General features: G+C 42.8%; 1 protein-coding gene across 1 annotated transcript; it reads right to left on the reverse strand.

Annotated features, from left to right (window-relative positions):
• Positions 1-1,629: 1,629 nt before the first annotated feature.
• LOC309533962 (lanosterol synthase-like) lies at positions 1,630-26,511 on the reverse strand. The gene is made up of 22 exons (XM_082225653.1): positions 23,297-26,511; positions 21,016-21,184; positions 19,675-19,813; positions 18,397-18,505; positions 17,445-17,566; positions 15,741-15,837; positions 15,170-15,305; positions 13,771-13,879; positions 12,514-12,632; positions 12,179-12,276; positions 11,186-11,213; positions 10,309-10,362; positions 9,862-9,933; positions 8,817-8,867; positions 8,419-8,568; positions 7,460-7,556; positions 6,686-6,791; positions 5,936-6,001; positions 4,568-4,648; positions 3,861-4,031; positions 3,350-3,428; positions 1,630-2,429 (listed from the first exon to the last, which is right to left on the reverse strand). Exons 1-22 carry the CDS (start codon positions 23,308-23,310, stop codon positions 2,250-2,252), a joined length of 2,247 nt encoding a protein of 748 aa, XP_082081779.1. The 5' UTR covers positions 23,311-26,511; the 3' UTR covers positions 1,630-2,249.
• Between the last annotated feature and the right edge of the window lie 72 nt (positions 26,512-26,583).

A 26,583-nucleotide genomic window follows, 5' to 3' on the forward strand; every position in this document is an offset into this window, starting at 1 on the left:
GGGGGGGGTGACAAAAAAATTTCAGCACCAGGTACCACCTGACCTTGCTATGCCTCTGCCTAGCATATCCATCATATCATATAGATTGCACACAATGTACTTACGTCCCATCAGACATCATCTTGGGTTGAAGAAGACTGTCTTGGATTGTTCTGGTTATATTTTAGATGTTGCCAGACAGGCACACAGGACACTGAATAGGACACTGAACTCTTGGACTCTGGGCTAGAGTTCCTGCCTTGGACGTTCCACAATTTCTAAAATAGTCATGCTCCCAAAAAAATACTTGAAGGTTATATAAAGACTGACCTAACCAATCACAGCAAGAATAATTTTACAGGGATCAGGAGTGTTAACGTAATAAATTAAAAGTATGCCTAGGGACTGGTTCTGAAGATAAAAATCTATCATGAGTAAAATAGCTTCCTCCAAAGATGTATGTATAGATTTGTTCAAGGTCGAACTCTTAGCTATGCTATCTGAACCATCTACCCTAGTGCACTATGAATGCTTATACAACCTAACATGAAGATCCCCCAAAATGGAGACTATATCCACATAAGGCAAGGAAGAGAATTGTGTCATATGCAGAAATTGTGAGAGTGCCTTTCTGAAGTGATGGCACTTTCTGCAAGCTGCCAAGCACTTGAGATCCATGAAAATGTATTTACCTGTATCTTAAAACTTGGCTAGGAGAGTGCAAAGGTAAAAGAAAAATCTGGGAAATCTGGCCCCGCAGCAAACCAGAAGAACAAGTAACTTTATCCCTTGCTCCACTGCCACAGTGCTCTGCTGTTAAGAGCTTTTTTGGATGTTCATAGTTGCATCAAGCACAAAGCATTTCTAGAGATCAGCTCACTATTAAGAATTGGGAGAACCCATCCTACACTCATACAGCTTCAGATTAAGAGGTGATTGCAAGACAAATGCATTAGGTTGATAGAATCAGTATTATATGCTTTATGCCAGAATGTTTTAATCTGGGGGTAAAGCCAAACTGGTTAGTTTGCAATGCATTGTATTCCCACTATTAATCACTGTCAGGGATCCCGTTTGCTCAGTGCTGTCAATGCAGTCTAAACATTACTTTTTCGAGGAATTAATCTTATTCAAAGATCTACAGGGCTGTCTCCCCATTTGAACATCACTGTCTCATGCTGAGATCCTGTGCTGTGCATCCATGAACCTACTAGGAAAACCTACTAAGAATTGATTATCTCTTGCTTTGAAATACTTGATTTCAGATTTCTGAATCACTATTCCCCCTGTGCACATGTACACTTTTTTTGGATTTTGATGCAAACAATCAATCTCCTTTATTGGCATAGAAAAAGTGCATTGTATACATGGATCAGAACACAACACAACACAGAGAACAAAACATAGTAGGAGATACTTTAGCATAAAACTGTCCGGACATTATGAGGTACAAAAATGGCTCTTAGGACCTATGGTAACGTCATTTCATGGCATCACTCAAAAATCTTGCCACATTCTCCACTACAATTATTCAGCACAAAAGACCCCTTGGAAGAGTCATAGAATCATAGAATCATAGAGTTGGAAGAGACCACAAGGGCCATCGAGTCCAACCCCCTGCCAAGCAGGAAACACCATCAGAGCACTCCTGACATGAGTCAGTGTGATAAATCCCCTCCTTCAATAAGGGGGCCAAATACTTAGCACAGGGGTCAGCAACCTTTTTTAGCTGTGGGCCGGTCCACCATCCCTCAGACCATGTGGTGGGCTGGACAATATTTTTTGGGGGGTGGGAATGAACGAGCACCAGGCAGGCCCCACAAATAACCCAGAGATGCTGGGCTTCATTCACAGTGGAGGGTAGGGAATATCCTGTACCTTCAAAATGTTGCCTAACGGTGTACCCACTGAATCCACCTATTAAAGGGAGAGCAACATATCTTGAATTTTCCACACCCTCTGTTATTCCTCCTCAAGAACACAAATTTCAGCTGTATTTTGCTTTGTGTAGAAATGTGGATCGTGGTTATGAATCGCTCAGTAGGCAAAGCCTTTTCTAAATTTCTGTTGCCAGTGAGGGATTTGAAGTGGTGCAAATCGCTACCAGGAAATTAAGCTAACGTGCCTCTTTGTCCACTTTCTTTGGGGCATGTTTGTGCATTTCAAAGTGCAATCGTGCTAAAAGGGGAATATCAGCCAAGAGAGAAAAGCACTGGGTGATGTTGAGAAGGATGAAACCCAAGCTCTCAGGAATGACAGTGCATCTCTGCTCAGCACCTTCCATTCTGACTCTGCTCTGAATGCACAGATCCATTCTTCAGGAGTCCTTTAGCGACAGGGCTGCTGGGATATAGCCGGGTGAAGCGGGCAAGTGCAAAGATAGGGAAGATGATTCGGTAGGCATTGTAATGCAGAGTACCAGCTTTGTAGAACGCTGTAGCGATGTCACCCTGAGGAGAGGCAAGAGAGAAATTCCTGAACAACCGACATGCAGTCTTCTGTCCTGACTTCATGGTGACTAAATTCCATTTGAGAACCCAGTTGTATGATCACTGCAACCTCTTTCAAGAGCAACTGTCACATACAGTATCACTGAGCTTTTGTTTGGCAAACAATACTCTGGAAGCAGGAATCAGAGACCAGAGCCAATTAAAATGTAGGAAAGGCGACTAAAGACATTGTAGCATCTCAGGCAGAATATCCAAATGGTTCCATGATTAAAAAATAAAATAATTAACTGGCAGTCTATGGCTTTTTAAAGGCACTCCTCTGAGCTGCCACATGTATGTAACAGTAGGGCCAGCTGTCCTGTGCTCTGATACCACACAAACTCAATCCTGATGGCACATTTTGATGTCACAGCAGGAACAAGACAGATTCATGAATCACTTGGGTGCCTAAGGCAACAGAATACTTCCCACAGGAACATCAGAGTGTCCAATAGAGGGAGAATATGGAAAGCACTTGTAAGATCTCACCTGCCAATGCCACACAAGTGTCCATGTGTGTCCACAATACATTGCAGCCATGTACGAGAAGCATCTTTATGACAACAGCAATGCCAATGAGAGTACATTCTGATCTGCCTCATTCAGTAAGTGAGGGGTGGAAAACCTTTGGTCCTCCAAATATTGCTGAATTGCAACTCCCATCATCCCTGTCTATTGCCTTTGTAGGCTGGAAGGCAACAACTTAGCCACCCCCACTCTCAGTACTTGGTGGAAAATGCTCTGCGTTCATTCATTTTACATATATTTGGAGGACATGATCAATTCCATAGGTGGCTGAAATATACTGTTCCTGTCAACCTTGAAATTATATTGCTATGAGGATATTTCATTAGGAAAAGAAATTAAAAGTATTAACACACCTGAGGCCACTCCCCAATCGATGTCTGTCTGTCAATCAAAACTTGTATTCCTCTTTCCAGAACCCGAACATCAGGATATCTGCAAAGCCACAAAAATATTGGTCATTAGTTCTGTTATCAGAACAGGGAAAGCCTATCAGTTTTCTTCTCATGAGCTCACAGAAACTCAATGGGTTCCCCTAGTGGAAAGACCTGTAAGTGCATGAGTCCTTCACACAAGTTCAGAAAAGTGAAGAAGCTAAAGAAATGAAATTGTGAGGCCTCCATCCAGTCCTTAAGACAGCCTTAACTGCCTCTTTGTTTGGCATTATTTCAATTGTTTGGACTAAGAAGCACCTGGGAACATCTACATGCGAAGCTGCAGGAAAATTCTGTCCTCTGTAAGTTTCCAAAAGTTAGCATGTTTCTTTAGTACGCCTTAATTGGTTTGTCTAACTGCTGCAGAAAGAACTTGGGCAAAAGCAGACAGAAGCCTTTGCTAAAGTAGGTAACTGCCATCTTCTGTGCTTACCTAACAGCCATCAGCCCCAACAGAGCCCAGGAGGTTTGGTGGATCTGGGAAACAGTGTGCTGAATATATTTGCGAAACCTGTAGGATTCAAATTCCTCTCCCCAGCCACCGTCTTCCATTTGCTTGGAGACTAAGAATTCACAGGCTTTGGTCACTTCCTTGCATGCCTCCCTGGAAAATATGAGAGAGGAAAGAGAAAAAACAGCCCATGATATGCCTCATTGGGTTTTGTTCCACTGTTGGCCTTGACTGCATCCAAATAATCTTATGCACACTTACCTACAGGTAAGGCCCACTAAGCTCAGTTGGATTTACTTCTGAGTAAATTAGGGAATGCATTAGGGGAAGGTAAACAGCATTTCTGTGCACTGCTCTGGTTCCCCCGAGGTGGCTTAGTCATGCTGGCCACATGACCTGGAAGCTGTACGCCGGCTCCCTCGGCCAGTAAAGCGAGATGAGCACCGCAACGCCAGAGTTGGTCACGACTGGACCTAATGGTTAGGGGTCCCTTTATCCTTTACCTTTTTAAGCATGCATTGGGGCTGGCGCTGTCAATATTATATGCACATGACTCCCCTGCCTTTGATATTTTGGGTGCAGGAGCCTGACGGTCTCTCCGCTTCACACCCCTGAAACTCAGCTCCATCAAGGGCTCCCAGCAGAGCAACATTCATACTAATCTTCTGCCCGAAAGGCTGCTTACTCACCCACCACGGTAGATGTATCCCATACATGCAAATGCCTCTAGTCCAAACCAGGTGCCATATGTGAAGCATACGCCCCATCGCCTGTCAGGGAGGAAAAACCCATCAGCCGCTGAATGAAAGATACTGAGACAAATGAGAGACTACACCCTTGAGTATACCCTTCCATTCACTGTTTCATAGAATCAAAGAGTTGGAAGGGACCATGAGGGTCCTCTAGTCCAACCCCTGCAATGCAAGAATCTTTCGAGTCTCATGTTTTATCATCTGAGCTATCGCAGCTATGCTTTTTTCTGCATTTCTTCCAAAACTTTCATATCCCTCCATTAGCTGCACCAAACAGTGAACAACTAGATGAGGAGAAGGTTTCTTCTTGGTGGCAGTTTTTCAAAGTTTTATCGTCTAAAGACAGGACTCTCTTCAAAGTAGTGAAAGGAGGGATGGAGCCAAGTTCATTCATCATAAACCTGCAGTGAAATTCCTGGTCAAAGCCAGAATCTCTTGTTGCTATAACTAGTTGTGCGTTTTTCGTTGCTTGCTATTGATCTAACTAGATCTAATTTATATAACCATTAGTGGCTGTAGATCTTATGGTGTGAATACTCCTGATGAATCACGTAGGGATCAGTATGGGATCAGTACATAGTGTTACCAACAGTACAGTATGTTTTCTCTCTAAGTCTAATGACAATGTGAAGGTTTGTGCAACTACCTAATCCTGCCTAAGAACATAGATTAACTGAGGGTGGAGCAAGCTGCTGACACCTGGATATTGGTACTACATTTTAGGCTGCAGGTCTCTAATCACTCTTTAGACACGCTAGCAATCAGTTGTTTGTGGTGAACAAGATTCCCAACTGCCCTCTTAGGTGTCACATTCTGAAATTGCCCATTTTACACATCAGTTTAGGATCCCATTACCTCTAAAAAGAGGCTGGTGCTCCTGTGTTTTCTGTCCCATGCACAGAGTTAGGCTGCAGCACAACCCTCCACAGTGGGAAGTGAGAAATCCCATTCTGTGCATGTGTTTTACCCTTCATCGCAGAAATGTTTCATATTTGCAGAATACTGAAAGCACAAACTGCAGACTGTACAAATGCAGATGAATCAGACGAAGCTCTGGAGGTCTCCTTCTTGGAGGTAACAGGCAGCCTAGGGATGCTACTAAAGGCAAGAGTTCCACTATGTGGTGTCACATTCCACGCAAGGCAGCAGTCTGCCAAACTGTTGTGCAGGAAAGTCATTCGAAAGGTGAAGGTTTCCACAGCCCATCAACAACCTCTTCAAGTCCTACTTTCAGAATGCTATGTATGCATTCAGAAACTACGCCAACCCGTCAAGTTCAGTGTGGAATATTTGTAAGCCACTCACCCTAACCAGGAGCCATCAGCTTTCTGCATATTACGGCAATACTGCAAAGCCTTATTTAGAGTATCACTGAGAAGAAAAACAAAGGAGTCTTCTTATATTTTAAGCTAAACAGACAATAATTAACCCAAGTCCCTTGTAACAATGGCATTCAGCCGCCTAAAGTAGCCTTCGACTTTTTCGGAACTTGGACCCACCCCAAACATGCATTTAGTGGCCCACTTCTTAATGTTTTAACGACGACGTTAGTGTTGCTATTGTGACCCACCTTAGGGCAGGCTGTGACCCAGTAGTAGGACCTCCCAGCCTAGCAGGTGATTGCTAATTAAGATGAAAAGTGTTCCTTATCAGTCTTTAAGGATATTTAAACCACCAGCAGCAGCTGTACATGAGATGAATATCTCACAAAAGTATCACTTCCATGTTGGAAATAACATGCATGCTATGTGTACATATACATATACAGATACATTTTCCAAGTGTTTTTTCTGGGGGGGGGGTTACGCATACCCCTAAACATTTTGTGAATCGAAGTTTGACCTCATTGAGGGGCAGTATTTCAATGTGAGTAGGAAAATGAGAGTACCCCTAAACATTTTTTTAGGGGGGGAAAGCATTGCATTTTCCAGAGCTGTGCTGGTTTGTTGCAGCATTAGAATACAGAATTCTAGAATAGAGAATATGTGTATTATAACGTAACAATAACATCATTCTCAGCTCATACATTTGCCTGATTTCCCCTCATATATTTACCTGATTTCATCTTCCCGGTGATTTGGGAATCTTTTCCAAAAATGTTTCAATCCCTGCATTACTGATGAAGTACATTCTATATAGGTGTGGTCGACCATACAATCAGCTAAAAAACAAAGGCCAGAATGTTAGCTTTCAAGATGGCTTACAGATTTATATCCTTTAAAAGGGAGCAAAAAGCTAGCAGTTTAAACAGCGGGCGGGGGGGGGGTGTCTATAAAAGCAACAGGTCAAATGCCAGCTCTTAACCACCAAAAGCCTAGCAACCAAATGTGCCATCCAATCAGCAAAACAGGCGTGCAAAGGGTGTGGCAAAAGGAGGTGGCTCTGGCCACACCCACTGCTGGCATGCGCAGCAATACCCTCAAAGTAATGTGTCCCCTCCCTGAAGGCTGTGAGGTGCTAGGGTCATCCTGGGAGAGGTGGCTTCTAAAATAAGCAAGACCCATGTGGTGTAGTTGAAAACCAATTTTGTTGAATTAGGTCCATAGACTTATTGGCAGCCACTGTCAATGGCACTGCATGAGCCCTCATGCCTCCTTCCCAAAGCCCAGTAAGTGCTTCCCCCACCTTTGGGAAACGTGGTGCAAAGGCTCTGGGATGCTGCCAGAACCCTTGCACTGCCTTCCCAAAGCTCCCACGCATACAAAGCTGTGATTGCGTGACTTGGCATCTATCCCCCAAACTATGAAACAGACTTTGCGTGTGAAGATGACCAGAAATTCACATAAGATTCCCATTTAAGTTGTTCTGATACCAAGGCTGTGTTCTTACCATATATCTCTGAGGAGTTCATTATCTCCAGTAGCCAACTCCCACGCATGGTTTCATAAGATGAAAAACCACCATCAGAATTTCTCATGTTCAGCATCTGCAAAAAAAAGTACAAGTGTGATTGGGGAAGGAGCAAGGCAAAGGGTTTAAGAATGGGCATGGTGTGCTTTGTCTTACTTGCAGAGGTGCACGATGATCACTCCTGCCCAGTCCCACCAGCCACTCCTGTGCCCTTACTTCACTTGCTCTTTTCCTAAACTAAAAAGCCCCAAATATTATAGGGGTATGTAAAATCACACCTTGAAAAACTAATCTCTTTACTTCAAGTGGAGTTAAACAAATGGAGAGTAGTTCTCCATACACATGTAGTCGTGCCAGTTGGCCCTCTCTCACCATATTAAGCAAATGGAGAACTCAGTGGATTGGGAGATTCTGTTCTCCTAGCAAACACTAGAAAGTGTCATGGCTCCTTGCGACTAAGATGAGGATTCCAGGACAAAATTTGATAATTTGCGTATTTCTATCAAATGTGATTTAACTCCAAATTACCACTATACGGAAGGAGATTAACTCATTATATATTTGACTTCAAATTGATTAAGTAAAGCGTAAGCATGTAATAGCTGCTTTCCACTGAACAAAATCAGTAGTCCGTCTGTTGTCAATCCTAATCCCCAGTGAGCTTTCGATCCAGCTTACTGAGGGAGATTGCTCTCAGTCCTGCTACCTTACAACCCTTTACCTGAGCTTAAGAAACTTAAACTTCAAGACTGATCATCCTTCACAGAGGATACAATGCTGCCATAGTGACACTTCCACCAATTCTCTTAGCCTACGGTCCCACAAAACCAATATTTTCCTCAGCACTATTACTGAATGCTAGATGACTTCAGTCTTCCCACAATAGCTTCCTCCTGCCTGCTCCCCATTTTCTCTTCTGAGCTTTCCCCCCTTCTCACCACATTGACAGCATCAAAGAGGCGCTGAGGTGCCACATGATCTTCTATGAAGGGGCATTTTTCCTCCAGTAGCATCAATGTCCTCATGGCCTCAGCAGTGCAGTCACTGACTATCCAGTCATTCTCTCGATTGCTGAAGGGGAATCCACCCTGGATATTGAAGAAAATACATTAGGACTTCTTGGGCAGCCATCAGTGTAGAATAATCTCCTCCCAAAAAGATCCCAATAAAGTAACAGGGATTTGACGGGTGATCCACATTTCTCTTTCAGGATACTAGACTAGATGGGTCCTGGCCTAAACCAGCAGGCTCCTTGGGTTCTCAGAATTAACACTTAAAGACTCTTTTTTTTTTGCTGGCTATGTGTCACACAGACAGGACACAATTCTGGATGTACCTTGTTCATCTGGCGATAATATCTCTGGTAGTTAGGTGGGTTATCTACAATCTGAAAAACAGATTAGCAGCATATTAATAAAAGACAATCAGATTATATTTATAACCAGAGAAAGCCAGTGTGGCATAACAGTTTGAGTGATGGACCTGAGAGACCAGGATGCCAATCTCTACTTCCTCTCAGCCTAAAATTCCTCATAGGGTTGTTGTGCGGATTCAGTAAGGAGGAAGAAAACCATGCATGCCACCTTAAGCTTCTTGGAGAAGAAGATGGGCTATGCAATAATTAACAAACAATAGAAAAAAATAAATAAATTAACTCAGTCAGAAATATGTTCTGCAATTTAGAAGACAGAATATGGCTACAACCTGATGCAATGGCAGCACGTAGGATTGTGTCCGGTGCTAACGCTACTCAAAGCAAACTCACTGAAATTTATGAACTCAAATTGGGCAGGTTTATTAACCTGAATTGGTTTGCTGTGAATAGGATTCATACTGTGTACAACCCATAGTGTCGGTTGAGGTAAATTGCAGTGGATATACAAGGTTTTACACAGGACTGAAGCCACACTATAGAACCGAATTGACATTACAGTCAAGGATCACATGGGCTTCAGATTAAAAACCTATTATTCTATAGTCCTGCCATGACACATTATTCAGCTGAATGAATCTCATACGATCAAGAGGCAGCTGGACCACACTCTGGCTCTGCTTCCAAGGTTGCACAACATTTCATGACCACAACACCCACACATTAAGCTTTGCCTATGCAGGCATCCATGTCTAAATGCACGGATATCAGAGGCAGGGCTGGGGGAAACCATACAACCTTGGAAGCTGCCCATCAACATCTAGGTCAAGTAGGCCCATTGCCTTTGATACCCTAATAGCTCCTTCTCATGATGAGTAACACATGAAAAATGAGTAACACATGTTACTTTGCAAAAAGAGACAAGCGTTTCCCTCCTGATTCTTTTGCTGAGACAGCTGAAAGCAGTATTGATTCCCTGTGTATGTTATTCCAAGGATCAGTGCTTTACCTGAGAGGCTTTCAAGAATTCATGGGCTTTTTTCAGACAGGATGCATAGTCAGGATTGTTCTGAACCCCAGCCTAGAAAAAGACAGAAGTTATTATTAAGGATTCTGACCCAGGAAATCACAGAGAAAATCTCAGACACACAAAAGCATCACTTTGGACAGCCACAAAAATAAATGCAAGTTCTTCAGGGATAACTTCAGTGCTACAAAAGGAATACTCAGTGTGTGGATTTCTGGACCTCATGTCCTAAGAATCACCTGGAGAACATGCCTCTCCTGGTTAACCATGACAGGCATACGAGGTGTTCGGATCTCGTAATGTGTGTGCTTTGGTTAAATAATGAACACACACTCTCTACATGCCAGTTCATTCATCTAAAATATACATGTAAATGGAAATTATTGTGGAGAGAACAAAAGCAGCAGATTTGACAATATAAAATGATACCTCCAAGAAGCCTTGAATGGCAAATGATGTATCCCAGGTCTGTGATCCCATGACCTGATATAAAGAAAGGAAGAAGAGTTTTGTCCATTAGATCAGGGGTGGAGAACCACTGGCCTGGGAGCTGAATGCAGTCCTCTCTAACCAGCCCTTTGGATGCTTCCCCAGTCATGTCCACTTCCCGGCCTACACCCTCCCCCACTGGCCTTGCTCTGACAGCTCTGCACCCTCCTTAAGGGCTGGAATGTCTCATGGAATGGTGATAAGCCCTCCTGCTTAACTGAGTGGAAGATGGGGAAAGATGTGGGTGGACTGGTGTGGAAGCCTCTGAATTTCATGTGGTCAGAATTGTGTGGTAGTTGTGGGAGATCTTAAACAACTGTTTTTTTCACATTTTTATTTTCTGTTTTAAAATGTATGTTCCAGTGCACTATTTAAAAAGAAAGCAAGAACACTAAGAATAAATCAGTAATTAAAGGGCTCCTCCACATGTTTACTTGCCTGATTTTTTATTGTACTGCTCAATTCCCCTGGGTTCAAGAACTTTTCCCCTTGTTCTGCAGCCATGGCTTGCAAAAATCTGAACTTTTAGGCTGGACTGAAACTCAGTTAAGCAACACAAGTCTTTGGATTTTCAGCATATTAGATAATATCTGGTTCAGCATTTTTAAAAGGTGCTACATGACCTTGTTTTATGTTACATCTTGCCTCCTAGCCCTAATCCTGGGGTGAAGCTACACAATATGCAGGAGATCCAAGACTGGATTCTCCTGGTATTTTGATATCAGGCAGGCAGAAGACAACTCAGCTTGAGAGTCACCAAAGCAATGCAAATTGTAGGCCATAGCAATTCCCAACATCTGGGTCCACACTACTGTACCTTTATTAGCATACCATCTTGTCCAATCCTGCAGAGATATAAGAAGCAGAGATTATAAGAAGCAAGTCCATGTAGTTCTCTAACTTCATTGCATAACAGGAGACCAAGGCTTGACAAGAATAGAATAGAATAGAATAGAATAGAATAGAATAGAATAGAATAGAATAGAATAGAATAGGCTTTAGGAAAAGGGACCCCTGACCATTAGGTCCAGTCGCGGACGACTCTGGGGTTGCGGCGCTCATCTTGCTTTATTGGCCAAGGGAGCCGGCTTACAACTTCTGGGTCATGTGGCCAGCATGACTAAGCCGCTTCTGGTGAACTAGAGCAGCGCACGGAAATGCCGTTTGCCTTCCCTCCAGAGCGGTACCTATTTATCTACTTGCACTTTGATGTGCTTTCGAACTGCTAGGTTGGCAGAAGCTGGGACCGAGCAATGGGAGCTCACCCCGTCACGAGGATTCGAACTGCTGGCCTTCTGATTGGCAAGCCCTAGGCTCTGTGGTTTAGCCCACAGCGCCACAAGAACAGCCAAAAAGCAAAATCTCCCTGAAATCTCTTCCAGACAACACAATGAGTGGGACACAGGTGTGCATGACACCTTTCTGAGTTCTACCTATGCTGCAAATAAGGATATGTTCACATATGTAGCTTAAAACACAACAAGGTGATTTTTTCCTACTGCACTGCAAGCTGCATTTGCACAGTGTTGTTCACATCTGGGGCAGAGATGTCTTTACAGAGTGTGCATGCCACTTCTGGTCCCTCCCCCCCAACTCCCCCCCCCCGGAACTCCTAGTGATGAAGCTGCCATCTGACCATCTGTGCTCATGTGTGCACATACTACGGCTGTCACAGGTGTACACACCATTTACATTTCCTAGTCCGATTGACCTTGGTTTGAGGAAGGATCCAGGTCTGCAAAAGCACACTTATGCAAGACCATGTTCAGGATTCTACAAAGATGGGTTTGAATAAATATGCCAGGCTTACCAAAGGTAGTCATAGATCCTGGAGATATGTTCTTGAAAAGCTGGAGAATCGGCTCCATCAGCATACCTGCTTATTAGCACATGAAATGCTTTACAAGTCTGCAGGACAAAAGAGAATATCATTCCAGTTAGGAATTCCCCTCTGCAATACCTGCATGCTTAGCACTCTCATCTGCCACACGACTACCTGTCTGTATCTCACCAGCCAAACACAGAAACTCTTCCAAGCAGGCAGAACAAGATTGCCACAAACATAGCTTCCTCAGGAGAATGAGTATATGCTGTCATCAAAAGGAATTTGTTCCCAGTACAATTTTTTCTTCACAAAGGACCTACCGGGCTAGAATTGGTGGCGTTCGAGAATATGTCGTCAGCCTTGATTTGTTCATACATTTCTGCAATGGCTTGCTTTCTGAAACTGGTGAAATGGTATCTCTCATACAAATTGAAAGTAGCTGCAGAAGGAATAAGAGAGTCACTATGAACACCGCAATCATGTTAATGCAGTTCTATCTTCCTCGTGTGTTTTGGGCTGCAATCCTCCATGCAATTACCTGGAAGAGGGCGCCATTGAATTCAATGGCACTTGCTTCTGAAAGATCTTTTGGCTCAAAACAGAGGCAGGATTTCAGCCCCTAATTTCAAATATGATTTTTTTTTTGGGGGGGGGGAATCTGCAAAAGAACATGGGTGTGAGTGAAGGGGTTTACCACGGGTGGGCACCAGTTGTTTGAGGTCATTTGGTTCCGTTAACTTCCATTAACCTTTTGCAGATCCCCTCCCAAAATCTTTCCCAGCAAACCTCCACCCTGGACCCACCCCCACCCCCAAAATTGAAGAGCCAAAATCACAATCCCTGCCAGATTTTCTCCTTTGGCTTGGGCAAGGTTACATCTAGAGAAATGGAATGAAACAGTTTGATAGTTTTAAGGTTCACTGGGAAGCAAATGGGGGGGGGGGTCATTAAGCACCATAAAACTGCTGCTGGGTCCCTCCCACTAGCTCTCATTGGGATCAGTAGGGCCCCCAAACTATGAGAATGCAAAGAAGCAAAACGTGTCTTTCTTCATTTGTGGGCCTTCCACCTTACCTGCAAAAGAGGACACAAATTTGCATGTTGCACAACACACACACACATTTTATGCAGATCTGCGTTCTCTTTGGCAAGTGAGTCAGAGAGCCCAATCAAGTTACAATGCATTGGACCCAGATAATCCTGTTGGCACCCCTGCATCAAGTAGTTACATATCTTGTTCTTCCTTAACTGATCAACAATGGCAGGGGATCCCAATTCACACTGTAAAAGCAATGGGCGGGGTAGAAATCACAATTCAGATCGTGTGAGAGATCCCACACTCTGTCTTCACGGTGTGATTCAATATCCCTTGTCCTTGTAATTGGCTAAGTATTTGCTTGCTACATATGATAATATGAAACTTGGAAAATGTTGTGTGTTTCCATGGATATCCTCTGATGAAAAGTGTTTGCCTATACCAACAGAAATCTCTTTCTCTGTGTCAACTAAACCCTAGGAAACCTACGCTGAAGACCTGAACTCCTGGAAAAAGACTTGCCAGTTCCAAAATCACTCACCAAAAGCAGCATCCAGCATCCAGCTGTGTGCAGCATGCAAATCGGCTTCATAAATATTGTTCCTCTGGGCTGGCCAATCAATGGTGGAGAAGTCCTCCACATAAATCTCCTAGAAGGAAACCATGAAGTGAAATTACTTTCATAGTAAAGAAGAAGCAGGATATTAGTGTACTTGACAACTGTCATTAAAGTAAAGTAAAGGTAAAGGTACCCCTGCCCGAGCGGGCCAGTCTTGACAGACTCTGGGGTTTGTGCGCCCATCTCACATCTATTGGCCGGGGGCCAGCGCTGTCCGGAGACACTTCCGGGTCACGTGGCCAGCGTGACAAAGCTGCATCTGGCGAGCCAGCGCAGCACACGGAACGCCGTTTACCTTCCCGCTGGTAAGCGGTACCTATTTATCTACTTGCACCCGGGGGTGCTTTCGAACTGCTAGGTTGGCAGGCGCTGGGACCGAACGACGGGAGCGCACCCCGCCGCGGGGATTCGAACTGCCGACCTTTCCATCGGCAAGCCCTAGGCGCTGAGGCTTTAACCCACAGCGCCACCCGCGTCCCAGACAACTGTCCCAGACATTACAGAGCTTTAAAAAACCCCCAGCAAATTCATTTTAGCATTTTCCCCTCCCTGTGTTATGGCATCAGCTTTCATGAGCTATAGTCTACGTCATCACCATTTTGATACTTAAATGGAAAAAAGTATGTTATAATAAATAATAAATAAATAAAACATTAGAGGAGAAAGAGGAGGGTACTCCACAGGAGATTAATGGTTCAACAGTTCTTCATTGATTTGTTTTTCTGGTAGTACAGAAGAGGGGAGAAGAATGCTCCTTTTACCACACCAAAAGAAAGGGGAGGAAAAAGAAAGAAAGAAAGAAAGAAAGAAAGAAAGAAAGAAAGAAAGAAAGAAAAGCATAAAAAAGGGAGACTGTGGTATTACTGTGATGTAGGAGGCAATATTGATGTTGTTCACCAGTTTTTACGAGAAGAGGCAAAGAGTTAATGAATACTCTGTGGCACAGGAAGCACAGAGCCATTTAAATAAATTAAAATAAGAGCATGAATGGAGAGAGACTTATGTGACTTGGCAGGGTGATGCCATGTGCACCATCTCCACTCCAAATTCTACCCTCCCAAAGTTGCCCTCCCCTATGGAATAGGGATGGCCAAGTGGCATGTTTACATGCCCCCACCTCTCTCCAAAATAAATATTCCCATGGCATTTTGAAACACCGATGCTCTGAGCTCGACTTCTGCCTTAAATGGAAAATAAGACATCCAGTTCAGCCTTCTTCCTGTCAGATACAAGCAAGCAATCCCCCAAGTGCAGATCCAAGGGAGTATGAGGGTCCCACTTTGACCAAGGATGGTGGGATGTTTGGAGAATGTTGCCTTGCCTGTCTTAGACTCTGGATCAATTCATCTTCTTCTACAGTCAGGCGAGTGGCATAGCAGTAGCTCATCGCGAGGGTGATATGGCGAGCGTGACACCAGTATGTTGAGGGATGTCCCGGCAGCCATGTAGGAAACAGCCTATTTCAGAAAGATGGAAGAAACAGGTTCATGGAAGACAATGTCAGGAATCCTGGATGTAGTGGTAACACTAAAAGCAGGTTATATTGCCCTTCATCTGGGGATCAAGGAAATTTAAAGTATAAAAACACAAAACCCGGTAACATAATAACAAACAAAGCAATAATCCCCCACTATGTTGTTGGTGCCTTATTTTGTTTTCCAGAGTTGTCATTCTTATCTTTATTTTTTTATGGCTAGGGGCCTCAAAAATTGGAACTAGCCCAGGCCTCTTTGGACCTCTGAGAGTGGTGAAGATTAATATGGATTAATTTTAATTTCCAAGTCACTGTTATTTAATAAAGAATTTGTCTACTGTGTAACACTGTAGACATTGGGGGGGGGGTTCATGATTGGTGGTGTGGGGTGGGGATCAGTAAACTTTCAGACACATACCACAACTCGGGAAATGGTGAATTCATTCCCTCCCAGCTGTACAAATTCATAATGGCCAGCCAAACTTTGCCCAAGTTAGGGATTCCAAGAGAGCCACCTAGAAAGAGAATTATCAACATCTTTGTTTCTGTAGACTGATGAGGACAAATCCAAATAAATTTGCAATGAGAACCTAGATATGAGTATTGCCTTGCTGTGAAGATACTTTGCAAAACTATAAAAAGGGAAATGGGTGCTTAGAAAGACTCTCTTTTGTACAGGAACACGACAAAGACATTTAATCCTAGCTTTCTTTTTTCTAGGATTGTTCTTATTATATAGAGAGACCCATATGGCATGTGGTTTTTCAGATTTCTTCTTACCCATATCAGGAGGAGACATGAGTATAAGAACTGCTGTGGTGTCCAGATTTAATACCACCCAACACTACCTCTATGCAGGTTTTATGTCCTCATCACACGAGGGGGAGAAAGAGAACTGGGCTTACTGGCCCAGTCCCCCCACCCCTGCCCCATCACACCCTCATTGCCTGGCCCGGCCACACTCCACACATTGAAGGGGAAGTCTAGTAGCAGTTGCACAACTTTCAGCTATGCTCACTGCAGTGTTTCTGAACTGGCTGAACCCAAAGAGTTCCCTCCTCATTTTTCCTATAACTGCACAAGCTACCCAGAGACAGGGTGAATGCCCTGATCATCCTGAAAACATATGCTATGTATTTCTCAGACTGTATCCATGCAGAAGGAACCACCTCACCTCCTAGTTCCATTAAACCTTATGTGAATGTGTGACAGAAAGCTCAGCTAGACCAGAGTTTAGTGATGAAGTGCCTTGGAATTCCACCAGAGTGCTGAGCTGTAGCCTCCTTCTGAGTGGCTGTGGATACAGCTAGCTGGGCAGGGGTGTGTGTGTATGGAGTCCGCACTTTGGGAGGAAAAAGAGAAAGCCGTAGAGACAGTTGGGGAGAGAAGAGTTGAGAGTTGGCATTCTTGGAGTTCAGCTAGATAGGTGTATAGCTCCACTCTGAGGAAAATATCTGTAACCAGAGATGGAAGTCTGCTGAGTTTAGTTTGAAAGACATTGATTAGTGTCTTTTTAGGAGTGTACAGACAAGAGAAAAACTGGGAAGCTGAATTGGGGAAAGGATAAGTAGAGTTATGAGGGGACACTCTACTTGGGGTCTCAGTTCAGAAAGTAGGTGACAGATTCCCAAACCAGTTGGAGGGTGATCACCTGTAATCCTATTAGAGCCTCAGGAGTGTGATTTACAGAAAGTTGGGAAACTGACAGCAAGCACCACCTTATTTAAGACCCCAGGTATTAAGACCAAAGCTGTAACATCTACTCATTTAAGTTTTAGGAACTGAAGTGAAATAACTGAAAAGAAGCTGTGCATTTATCACCTTGTTTCTGTAAAATAAAAACCTTTCCCTGTTTAACTTTCCTAAGTCTCCAAGTACCAGAGAGTTTTCTTCATAAAACCAAAAAGATTAAGCAGTAGTTAAGAGGGGGGTTCACCACAAAACACTATTCTATGATCAATCTATGGTGATTTCTAAAAAGACCCAAAAAAGAAGGGAGGAGGGGGGGGAGACAGAATAGGAAGATGCTCCCAAATAACTACATCAGGGCCCCCAGCTTTGCCTGGGAACTACACTCCAGCAAAATGGATTGATCCAGCCCTGGCGGAGATTTCTGCCTTACCTTTCTTGTGGAGATTTATCCGAGCCCGCACTACATCGGGATGGTCAGGCCCAAGTCCAAGGATTCGAATAGCTATGTAGCTAAAGGTTGTGCCAAATACTGTTGATTGTTCTTTAAGGTGGCTACATTAAAAGAAAAATCAAAGAGCTATTAGAAAGTGGACCAGTGAGTCCAGAGGTCTAGAAATCTCTTTGAATTGTTTAGTTCCATTCTTCTGGTGCATTACCTTAAATTCAAACGCTTTTCTGAGAATTTGCCTCACCCATACCCAGTCAGCTAACCATTAGCCAGGACACCACAGAATACCTTCTTTTGTTTTCTATTACCTTTTTAAAAAAGTAATGCCTTAATGAAGGGCATTTGGTGCTTTAAAATCTTTCCTTTCATGAGGCAGCATGGGCTTGAGAGCAGCTCACACAACCTGAGCACCAGTTGAAATTCCATTCCAGCTAAATAAAGTTGATACCATGCTACTAAGAATTCAGATTCAAAGCTCAGTCAAACTCCAATCCATTTTGTGGTTTGCTATTGGTTTGACAGGATACATTTGGATGGAGGCAACCTGGCCTCACCACACCATTTATCAATAGTAATACTTCCTATAGATGGTGCTTTTCAAAGGCAATAGCGATGTCAGCTATCATATCTTCATTATTGTTGCCTCTCTCCACTCCTCATGCCACAATTCTATCTTTCTCCGCCACAGCTGGGCAACTTCAGTACATGCTGAGGCCAGCTGGCATTCTGGTCATCTACCCTGGTGCCCAGTTCACATGGTGAGTATTGCAAATAAAAGGCTCACAGTCAAAAGACAGCAGAATGCATAAGTGATTTAAAGAAGCCTTGACAGGGGAATTGCATCATGGACCAGCCCAAGACAAAGATATGCAGAATTAGAGCATCTCTTCTCAGGCCACTCTAGAGAAGCTCACACCCTCCTTGAACTACTTACAGGCCCCAGCCACCATCTGGAAGCTGTTTTGAGAGGATGTAACGCAGGAGCTCTCTCTCGACCTCTTCTGGCAGTGAGATCTTGGCAGCATAACATGACATCAAAATAGCTGTTTGGTTAAAAAAAAGAAGAACATGTGTAGTACTTGAAAATCTTAACTTTGGTATGATTTGCCAATAAACTGCCTGTTTGGATATCGAAACGTAACTTATGCTTTTGTACCCCATTGTTTGTTTGTTTTTACCATCTTGAAACAGAAGAAAAAGGTCAAACATAACAGGATTTGTGGTTTTACTCTAGTATACGCCATTGTACACACTACTTGGCTGGGGAAATGAACTACAAAAATCAGTGAAGAGCGAACTTCAAAGAATGCCTGTGTTTCAGTTCTCATACTGTTTCTGAAAGTGCTAATAAGACCTTTAACTGGAAACTGAATCAAATTTCTCTCTCATCTTGATCTGCACGCAAATCAAATTTAATTATTTATATACCACTTCAGCGGCATAATCCCGCTAAGTGGTTTACAGAAAGTATTAAAATTTTCAGTAAAGACAGTTAAAAAAAATAATTAAGATTAACTGTAAGGGGAAGAAAAAATATTAAATCATCTGGTCTACCACATCCCCATACAGCTGTATGTTGCCACCGATGGACAGTATCCTGCACAATGGATTCAATGGATTAGCCCCCTGTTCAGAATATACTGAATAAGTATTCTGCTTTGTGAGAGAGGCTAGACTTAGTTTTCCTAAATAGAGGGATTTAAATATATATATAAATTTAACTATAGGCAATTCTGAGAATGAAGAATTTCCCAGGCAGGTGACCCAAGGCAATCTGGCTTGAAGAACATACACATCTGATGAATCGGACTTCCAGGGAAGGTAATGGAAGACTACGTGTCGACTCCTGACACTCCTGTCAGCAGAAATAATTATGCAGTGATGGAAGATAACAGGGATATATATCTTAGTTACAAAAACTCCCTTCTGAATTAAGAGGGTTCAAGGTTTAGCCTCTCATGCATGGAAGAAGACATTCATGACACTGAGATCAAATAAGTTTTCAGAGAGTGGAGAAGTGTCTCGAGCGAGAAACATTCACACACTGCATAATAGCTCTTAAAAGAAGGCCTCAGTTTAAGAGGTTTCTCCAAATGTCTACCTATTTGTGTCTGTCTGGTAAAAGAAGATAAACAAGTTTATAGAAAATATACAGGGAGGTCCTCCTAAGCCAGTTAATGTATATGTGGTAAATCCACTAGTGTCCATGTACCTGGTGCAAGAGAGAGAACGCCAGAGCACTCCATGGCCCAATGGCCATCTTCTGCTTGCAGGCCAGAGAAGAATTTAATCGCTTTCTGGACTGCTTCCTGGGCGGTGCTAGCTTTGGGCAAATCTGGAAAGAACTTGCTCTGTAAAGCAAAATAGGAAAAGTAAGAGAAATGCACAAAAACTAAACAGACTATCTACAAGACAAAGTATGCATTGTGTTAAATGTCTTGTTACATTTAATGCATCGGTCATTTAAAAATAAATATAACAGGGAAGGGTAGTCAGGATTGGAACCATGACAGATGGGGAGGTGTCATTTAACACTTCCCCTCCTAGCAGCAGTCTCAATGAAACGCCCATCGCCAGCTGCTATTTGCCTGGAGACATGGGCAGGCTGGGAAAGGGATAACTCTCTCTTCCCCACCCACCCCAATCCCTATCCTGTTTGGGCCCTCATGAACTTGTTTTGGTTTAAAACAACAGTCATGTTAAATACAAAAAGTCATTCAATATACTGGATGGTTTAGCCCTGAGAGAGTTCCCAAACTATGTTTTACAACCACATTTCAAGTGAAATCTACACCTGCCAACATCTCACAATATGGGATATCACAACTGTTTAGAAATCCAGCCATCAGTCAGAGGCCTTTATCCAAACAAAACGCATATTGGATTCATGTGCCTCAGTATTTTCATGCACATCAAAATGCCTCATGCAGATGCATTATCCGTACATCATGGAAATGAGTATCAGGCACAGTATATTGGAGACTGATCACTGAGAAAAAGACAGTGGCTGTTCTCTACGAGAACACCACAGAGGTCTCAGATCAGAGAACTATAGAATATGAGGGACCAGAAGATCATGTAGTCCAACTCCCTTTCCAAGTCTAAGAACCAAACACTGAGGCCGCAAACTGCTTGCAGATGAATTCAGTCATTATTACAGGCAACAAGCATGAAGAAGCTGCCTTGTAGAAAGTGATAACCAAGTTATGTATTTCAGTATTTCCTGTAGATTGTCATATTCATCTTGCAGGCTTGTCTTTTTTCAAGTAGGGTTTCATATTCAACCCTGACATTATCAAGTTGCAGTTGTACAGCACCAAGTGGCAGGCGGTTGGGGGAGATGACCCTCATGATCCCTTCCACAATTCTATGATTGCAATAACCAAACTTCCTGTGTTCCTAACTGAGGTGTCAGAAGATGAGAACCCAAAAGAAAAATGACCCAGCCCTTGGGAAACTGCTGCTGGGCAGGGCCAAGCCAGCAGTCCTCATGCCCTGTGCTCCTTTTGTAGCCTTTCAGTGTTGTACCATCTGTTATCATTAAGCCACTTACAGTGTCCAGCCCTAAAGTGTAAGCCTCGAGTGCATTCTGTTCACGGGCACATTCTTCACTCTCTCCCACGTAGTACCATCTATGCCGCCCTTCCACGGAGCTGAATCGCCAGCGAGTAAGATCAGTTTTGGGTTCTATTTCATGTGCACCTTTTCTTCTGCGCAGACATCTGCCAAAGAACACAGAGGAGGTGCGGAGTTTGAAACATGCAAGCAGACTATCGGTTTGTTATCCTATCACAGGAAGTTATTCTGAACCCCATTCTGTGGTCCTTCCAGCCAGAAGTGAGGGACTGACATGTCTATTGATTTCAGTGGGTCTATTCATGACTAATTTGTCCACTGATTTCAGTGAGTCTACTCTGAGTATGGCATAGTCATGTAACACCCATAGATCCTTTGTTTTTTCTAACTAGCTCATTATGGAAACACTTTCTATTCTCTACAACCATATTTTTGTCCCAGTTGTTAAAGCCATTTGTTCAGAACATAAAGAGGTTAACAGAGATGCTTTATGAATTTCTTTTATAGCCGATTCCCTTAGTATAGTATTTTTAGGAATGCAGTCCTATACAAAACTCCCAGATTGATCAACAGGACCTATTTTCAGATAATTTGGCATAGGATCACAGCTTTAATTTCCAATCTCCTCACTTCTGTTCATTTACCCAAGTCTTCTCCTCAACATTCCCCCCCCCCTCTTCTCTTAGCTACTTCACAATATCTTTTCAAACTTGAAAATGATGAATTTTAACGTGTCTGTCTTTCACATTACCTCTTTGGGGGTTTCCTTGCTGCAATCTCTTGCATACCTTTCCTGGAGAAAAGCCCCAATGAAACAGTGGTCCTTACTTCTGAGTAAGCATGCACAGGACTGTCTTAGTAGACTATTTCATGTTAGAAAATTTAGGTGCAATTTTCTAATAAGTCTTTCATTGGCCTCCAATAATTGGCTTCTGTTTTTGAAATCAATAATCGACAAATAATAAGGACTACTGATTCAATTCCAAAAAGATTTACTATTTATGTACTGTAGACTCTGCTTTACTTAAATTAAATTAATTTTTTAACCCATCTTCTGCTTATCCCCTTCTGTTATCAAATAGTGTTTGCTAAGCTTCACATAACATCATAGTTATTTTCATCTCATTCCTCTTTTATTGCAAATTTATTATAACTAAACCATCAGTAAATTGGGGGGTTGAGAATCAGAGGCCACACCCTGTCTTGTTTCTCTTTCCAATGAAAGACCATTACCTAAGGCTTACAAGTTAGTTTTTGTAGGTTGTTTTGCCAGAAATCCAACAAAAGCTTTTTACACCAATTTTCGTTTCTGTTCCTAATCACAATCAAAAAGTTCCATTCTATTTTTCACACCTTTTTGTATCAAGAAATTGCGGACTAAAGTACAGGTGCATGCTAGAAGAAATGAGATCATAAACTACGGAACAGAACCAGCACAAAGGTCGTTAAGGTTTGAACTTGACTAGCTAGCAACGGCACATCTGCGCACACACATGTCGCTTTTCGCTGCTTCTGCGCATGCACGTGACATCATTTTGAGCATCTGCGCATGCGCAAGCAGCGAAACCTGGAAGTAACACGCTCGGTTACTTCCGGGTTGCCGCGGAGTGCAACTCAAACACGCTCAACCCAAGGTATGACTGTATCAGCTCCACGCATGGCATGATGGGGAAAGATAGACATAACATTTTACAAGGACAGGAAGAAACACCACGAACAGAATAATTGCCATACACAGGAAAAACAAGGATATAGTTTGAGTGCCTCACTTGTAGTTCTATAAATCATTTAATGTGTCAACACAAATAGACATTATTAATACTGCAGTTGTTGTATAAGGGATTATTTTAACGGGAATTTAATTGAAATTAGGAAGATTTTGGAACACAGAAATAAAGAAAACCACCAAACCATCAAATCTAGCATGTGGGGGGCCACCTAAATTATATAATCCAGTATTTGAATGATTGGTATTGGTAATTGTATTATAATTTGGTATTGTTGCAAATGAGGCTATTATTGGATTGTAATTGAAAATTAATAAAAATTATCATCAGGAAAAAAGAAAACCCAAATTGCTGCCTTTTTATTCCTTAATACATCAGGTTAATTACCCTTTCCCATCTTATTTCTGTGAACTTCTCCTGTAATAAAGCTTGCTTAATCAACATGAATTAAGTCAAGCAACTGGCACACTTTGTTATTTTATTTAACCATCATCCTAATCAAAGCATATAGACTGCACACAATGTACTTACGTCCCATCAGACATCTTCTTGGGTTGATGAAGACTGCCTCAGATTGTTCTGATTATATTTTAGATGGTGCAAGGCTTCAGGTACACAGGACACTGAATAGGACACTGAACTCTTGGACTCTGGGCTAGAGTTTCTGCCTCAGAAGTTCCACAGTTTCTAAAATATTCACGCTCACAATAAAATACTTGAAGGTTATATAAAGACTGACCTAACCAATCATAGCAAGAATAATTTTACAGGGTGGGATCAGGAGTGTTAATGTAATCAATGAAAGGCACACCCACAATAACAAAGGTCAGTGTATTGCAGGGCTATCCTTGATGCATTGCACCGACGTTTTCTGGAGATAAAAATCTATCATGAGTAAAGTAACTTCCCAAAAGGATGTGTGTCAGACTCTGAAAGTCAGACTCTTAGCTATGCTATCTGAACTATCTACCCTAATGCCCTATGAATGCTAATCCAACCTGACATGGAGATTTCCCCAAATGAAGACAACATCCACCTATGGGAAGGAAGCAAATTGTATCATATGCATAAATTGTGAAAGTGTCTCTTTTGCAGCGATGATGTTTTCTGCAAGCTGCCATGCACCTGAGAACCGGAAACATGTTTCAAAACCTGGTTGAACTTTAAGTGAGCACAAGGGTAAAAGTAAATTCTGGGAAATGTGATCAAGCAGCAAGCAAAAAGAACAGGTTACATCATCCCTTGCTCCATTACCTTGTCACATTGCAGTGGTGTAGCGTGGATTGCCAGTGCCAACGGGAAGACTAGCATTGTGCCCCCTAAGACAAATATTGTGCCCCCTAACTGGTGCCTCCATACTGCACACTGCTGCTCGCAGAGGCAGCTGTGCAGCAGTGGTGGGACATGCATGCACGCTTCTTTGTGCTGGGGATGGGTTGCTGCTGCCGCAAGACTCCTGTCTACAAACCTCCTCCGCTGGTGGGGATACCACACAGCTGAGGGATGCAAGGGCCCATTCTCACTACAGCTCCTGCTCAGCATGCTGGTTAGGTGAGGTGGGGGGGATCGGGAGGGTCTCCAGTCGGGGTGGAAGCTGCAGAGACGCACCCCAAAAATGTTTGCAACCTGGTCAATCTCCCCAGTAGACCCCCCTACACTACACCACTGACAAATTATAATTATAATTAGCACCCTTTATCTGATGAGCAAACGTTAGTTTACAACATAAAAACAAAAAAAATAACATAGTAACAAATAAAAACAAAACCCCACCAGTTTAAAAGCAATAGATTGGTACCCATGACACCCATTCAAAATTCCAAATGTGACCACAGCCCCAAAATGTTGGCACCCATTGATGTAAAATGATACACATTGGAACAAAAATAACAAAAACCCTAATGACCGCACATAACTGTATTTGCAACAATTACCCTAGGATAATCGGAAAATGTCCATTCAGTGAAAGCCAATTTTTCTACCCACCACTCCCTTCTCCTACCCCCATGTTGTTGCCCCGAGGAAACGATTTAGTGCGTAAGGAAGGAAGAAAACAGGAAATATTAAGTCAAACTTTCCCATATTACCAAAACTAACTCTATCCTACAGCTACCAGGCTTCTTCAACTTTGGGGGGTGGGGGGCAAATCTCACTGCTCTTATGCCTGATCAGATAACAAAAAAACCAGCCACCCAAAATATATGGCCAATCTGGTTTTGTAAACTGTATACTCTACAGTATTGCGCAGTTAACAGTGAAGCAAGCTTTGTAGAAGAATCATTAGCATGGAGAAAGTGACAGACTTTCACAGGAAAAGGTTTAGGACCAGAGAGTTGTTGACAACAAAGAGACAAGCATCAAACCAACTGAAAGTACAGTATCACATGGAGAAAGAAAGATATTAATTGACCAAGTAAATTTTAGTGAAAATAGTTTTGGAAAACTGCTACAATGATTTATATGGAAACTCAGCCAGGGGGATTCGAGGAAGTCACCCAACAATGTTAACAAAAGTGGAACTGTTACAATTAGGATAAATGTTTGTTTGTTTGTTTGTTGATGTTCTTTTTTCTATTTGTTTGTTATAAATCTGGAAAAACAATAAAAAAAATTGGGGGGGAATAAAAAATGAAAGTATCACATGGAGCTACTGAAAGAGCGATATTTTTACTTTGGTACAGATAGCATCTAGACTGGGCCTCAAGCCACAGTGATAGTCAGTGCAACAGATGCAAACAGGCTATATGGGAATGCATTTTTCCCACCCGTAAGAAGCTGCCTTCTAGACCAAATGATGCTTCAGAGCTGTCCTTAAGGGCAGCTCTACACACAGCACCCTACATTAGCCAAGCCTAGAAGTTACAAAAGCGCAAGTAAATGTGGCACAGCCAAGTGCAGTCAAAAAGGTAAATATCTCTTCTCACCCCCTTTTCCTTGTGTGCAATGTATTTTAGAACAGGTGTGGGGGAACCTTTGGCCCTCCAGGTATTACTCAACTTCCACCAACTTCCCTGGCCATCGGACCAGCTTGCTGTGGCTGGTGAAGGCTGTAATTCAGCAACACAGGGAAGGCCAAAGGTTGCCCATACCTGTTTTTGATCGTAATTTTCCAGGCAAGGACTGTTTTAGCCACTCATTCCGAGAACTTCCCCCAGAACATAATATTTCAGCACTACAGATACAGTGCTGGGCTTCATTTAGGGTGGAGGATGGGGAATATCCTGTTCTCTCAAATGGTTGCCTAAGGGGAGCAGCCTTCCCCAATGAATCCACCTAATAAAGGGAGAGCAACATCTCTCGGAATTTTCCATATCGCCTGTCATTCTTCCTCAAGCGCACAAATTTAAGCTATATTTTGCTTTGTGTGGGGGGTTTGTGTGACTCTGTGGGCGAAGCCTTTCTTAAATTTCTGCCAAATTTTCGTTTACCAATAAGGGATTTGAAGTGGTGCGAATCCCTACAAGGATATTAACGTGAGTCTTCCTCCAGTTACTTCTGGGACTTGTTTGCGCGTTGAAAGCGCAGAAACAAAAGGAGCCGCTAAACTTTTCCTGCTTTGGCCTTTTTAGTTAGTCATTTTCTTAATTCATATCTATTCCCATTACTCCGGGCCGGCAAACTGAAACTTCTGCAGCAAGGAGCCTAAAAAGAGGAGGATTTAAAGAGTAGGGATGCTATTTAGGAAGGCCTCTTCACGTGTCACGAGAGGCTGCCTGAACCTATATCGCCATGGTTATTGGCGGACTTCATCTGCACGCCCGAGACGGAGGGGAGAGAAAGAGCGTCGCTCTTTCGGTTCCTTCAACTCTATGGTTCCG

The sequence above is a fragment of the Podarcis vaucheri genome (assembly GCF_965113315.1).
Source record: "Podarcis vaucheri genome assembly, chromosome: 6".
Lineage (NCBI taxonomy): Eukaryota > Metazoa > Chordata > Lepidosauria > Squamata > Lacertidae > Podarcis > Podarcis vaucheri.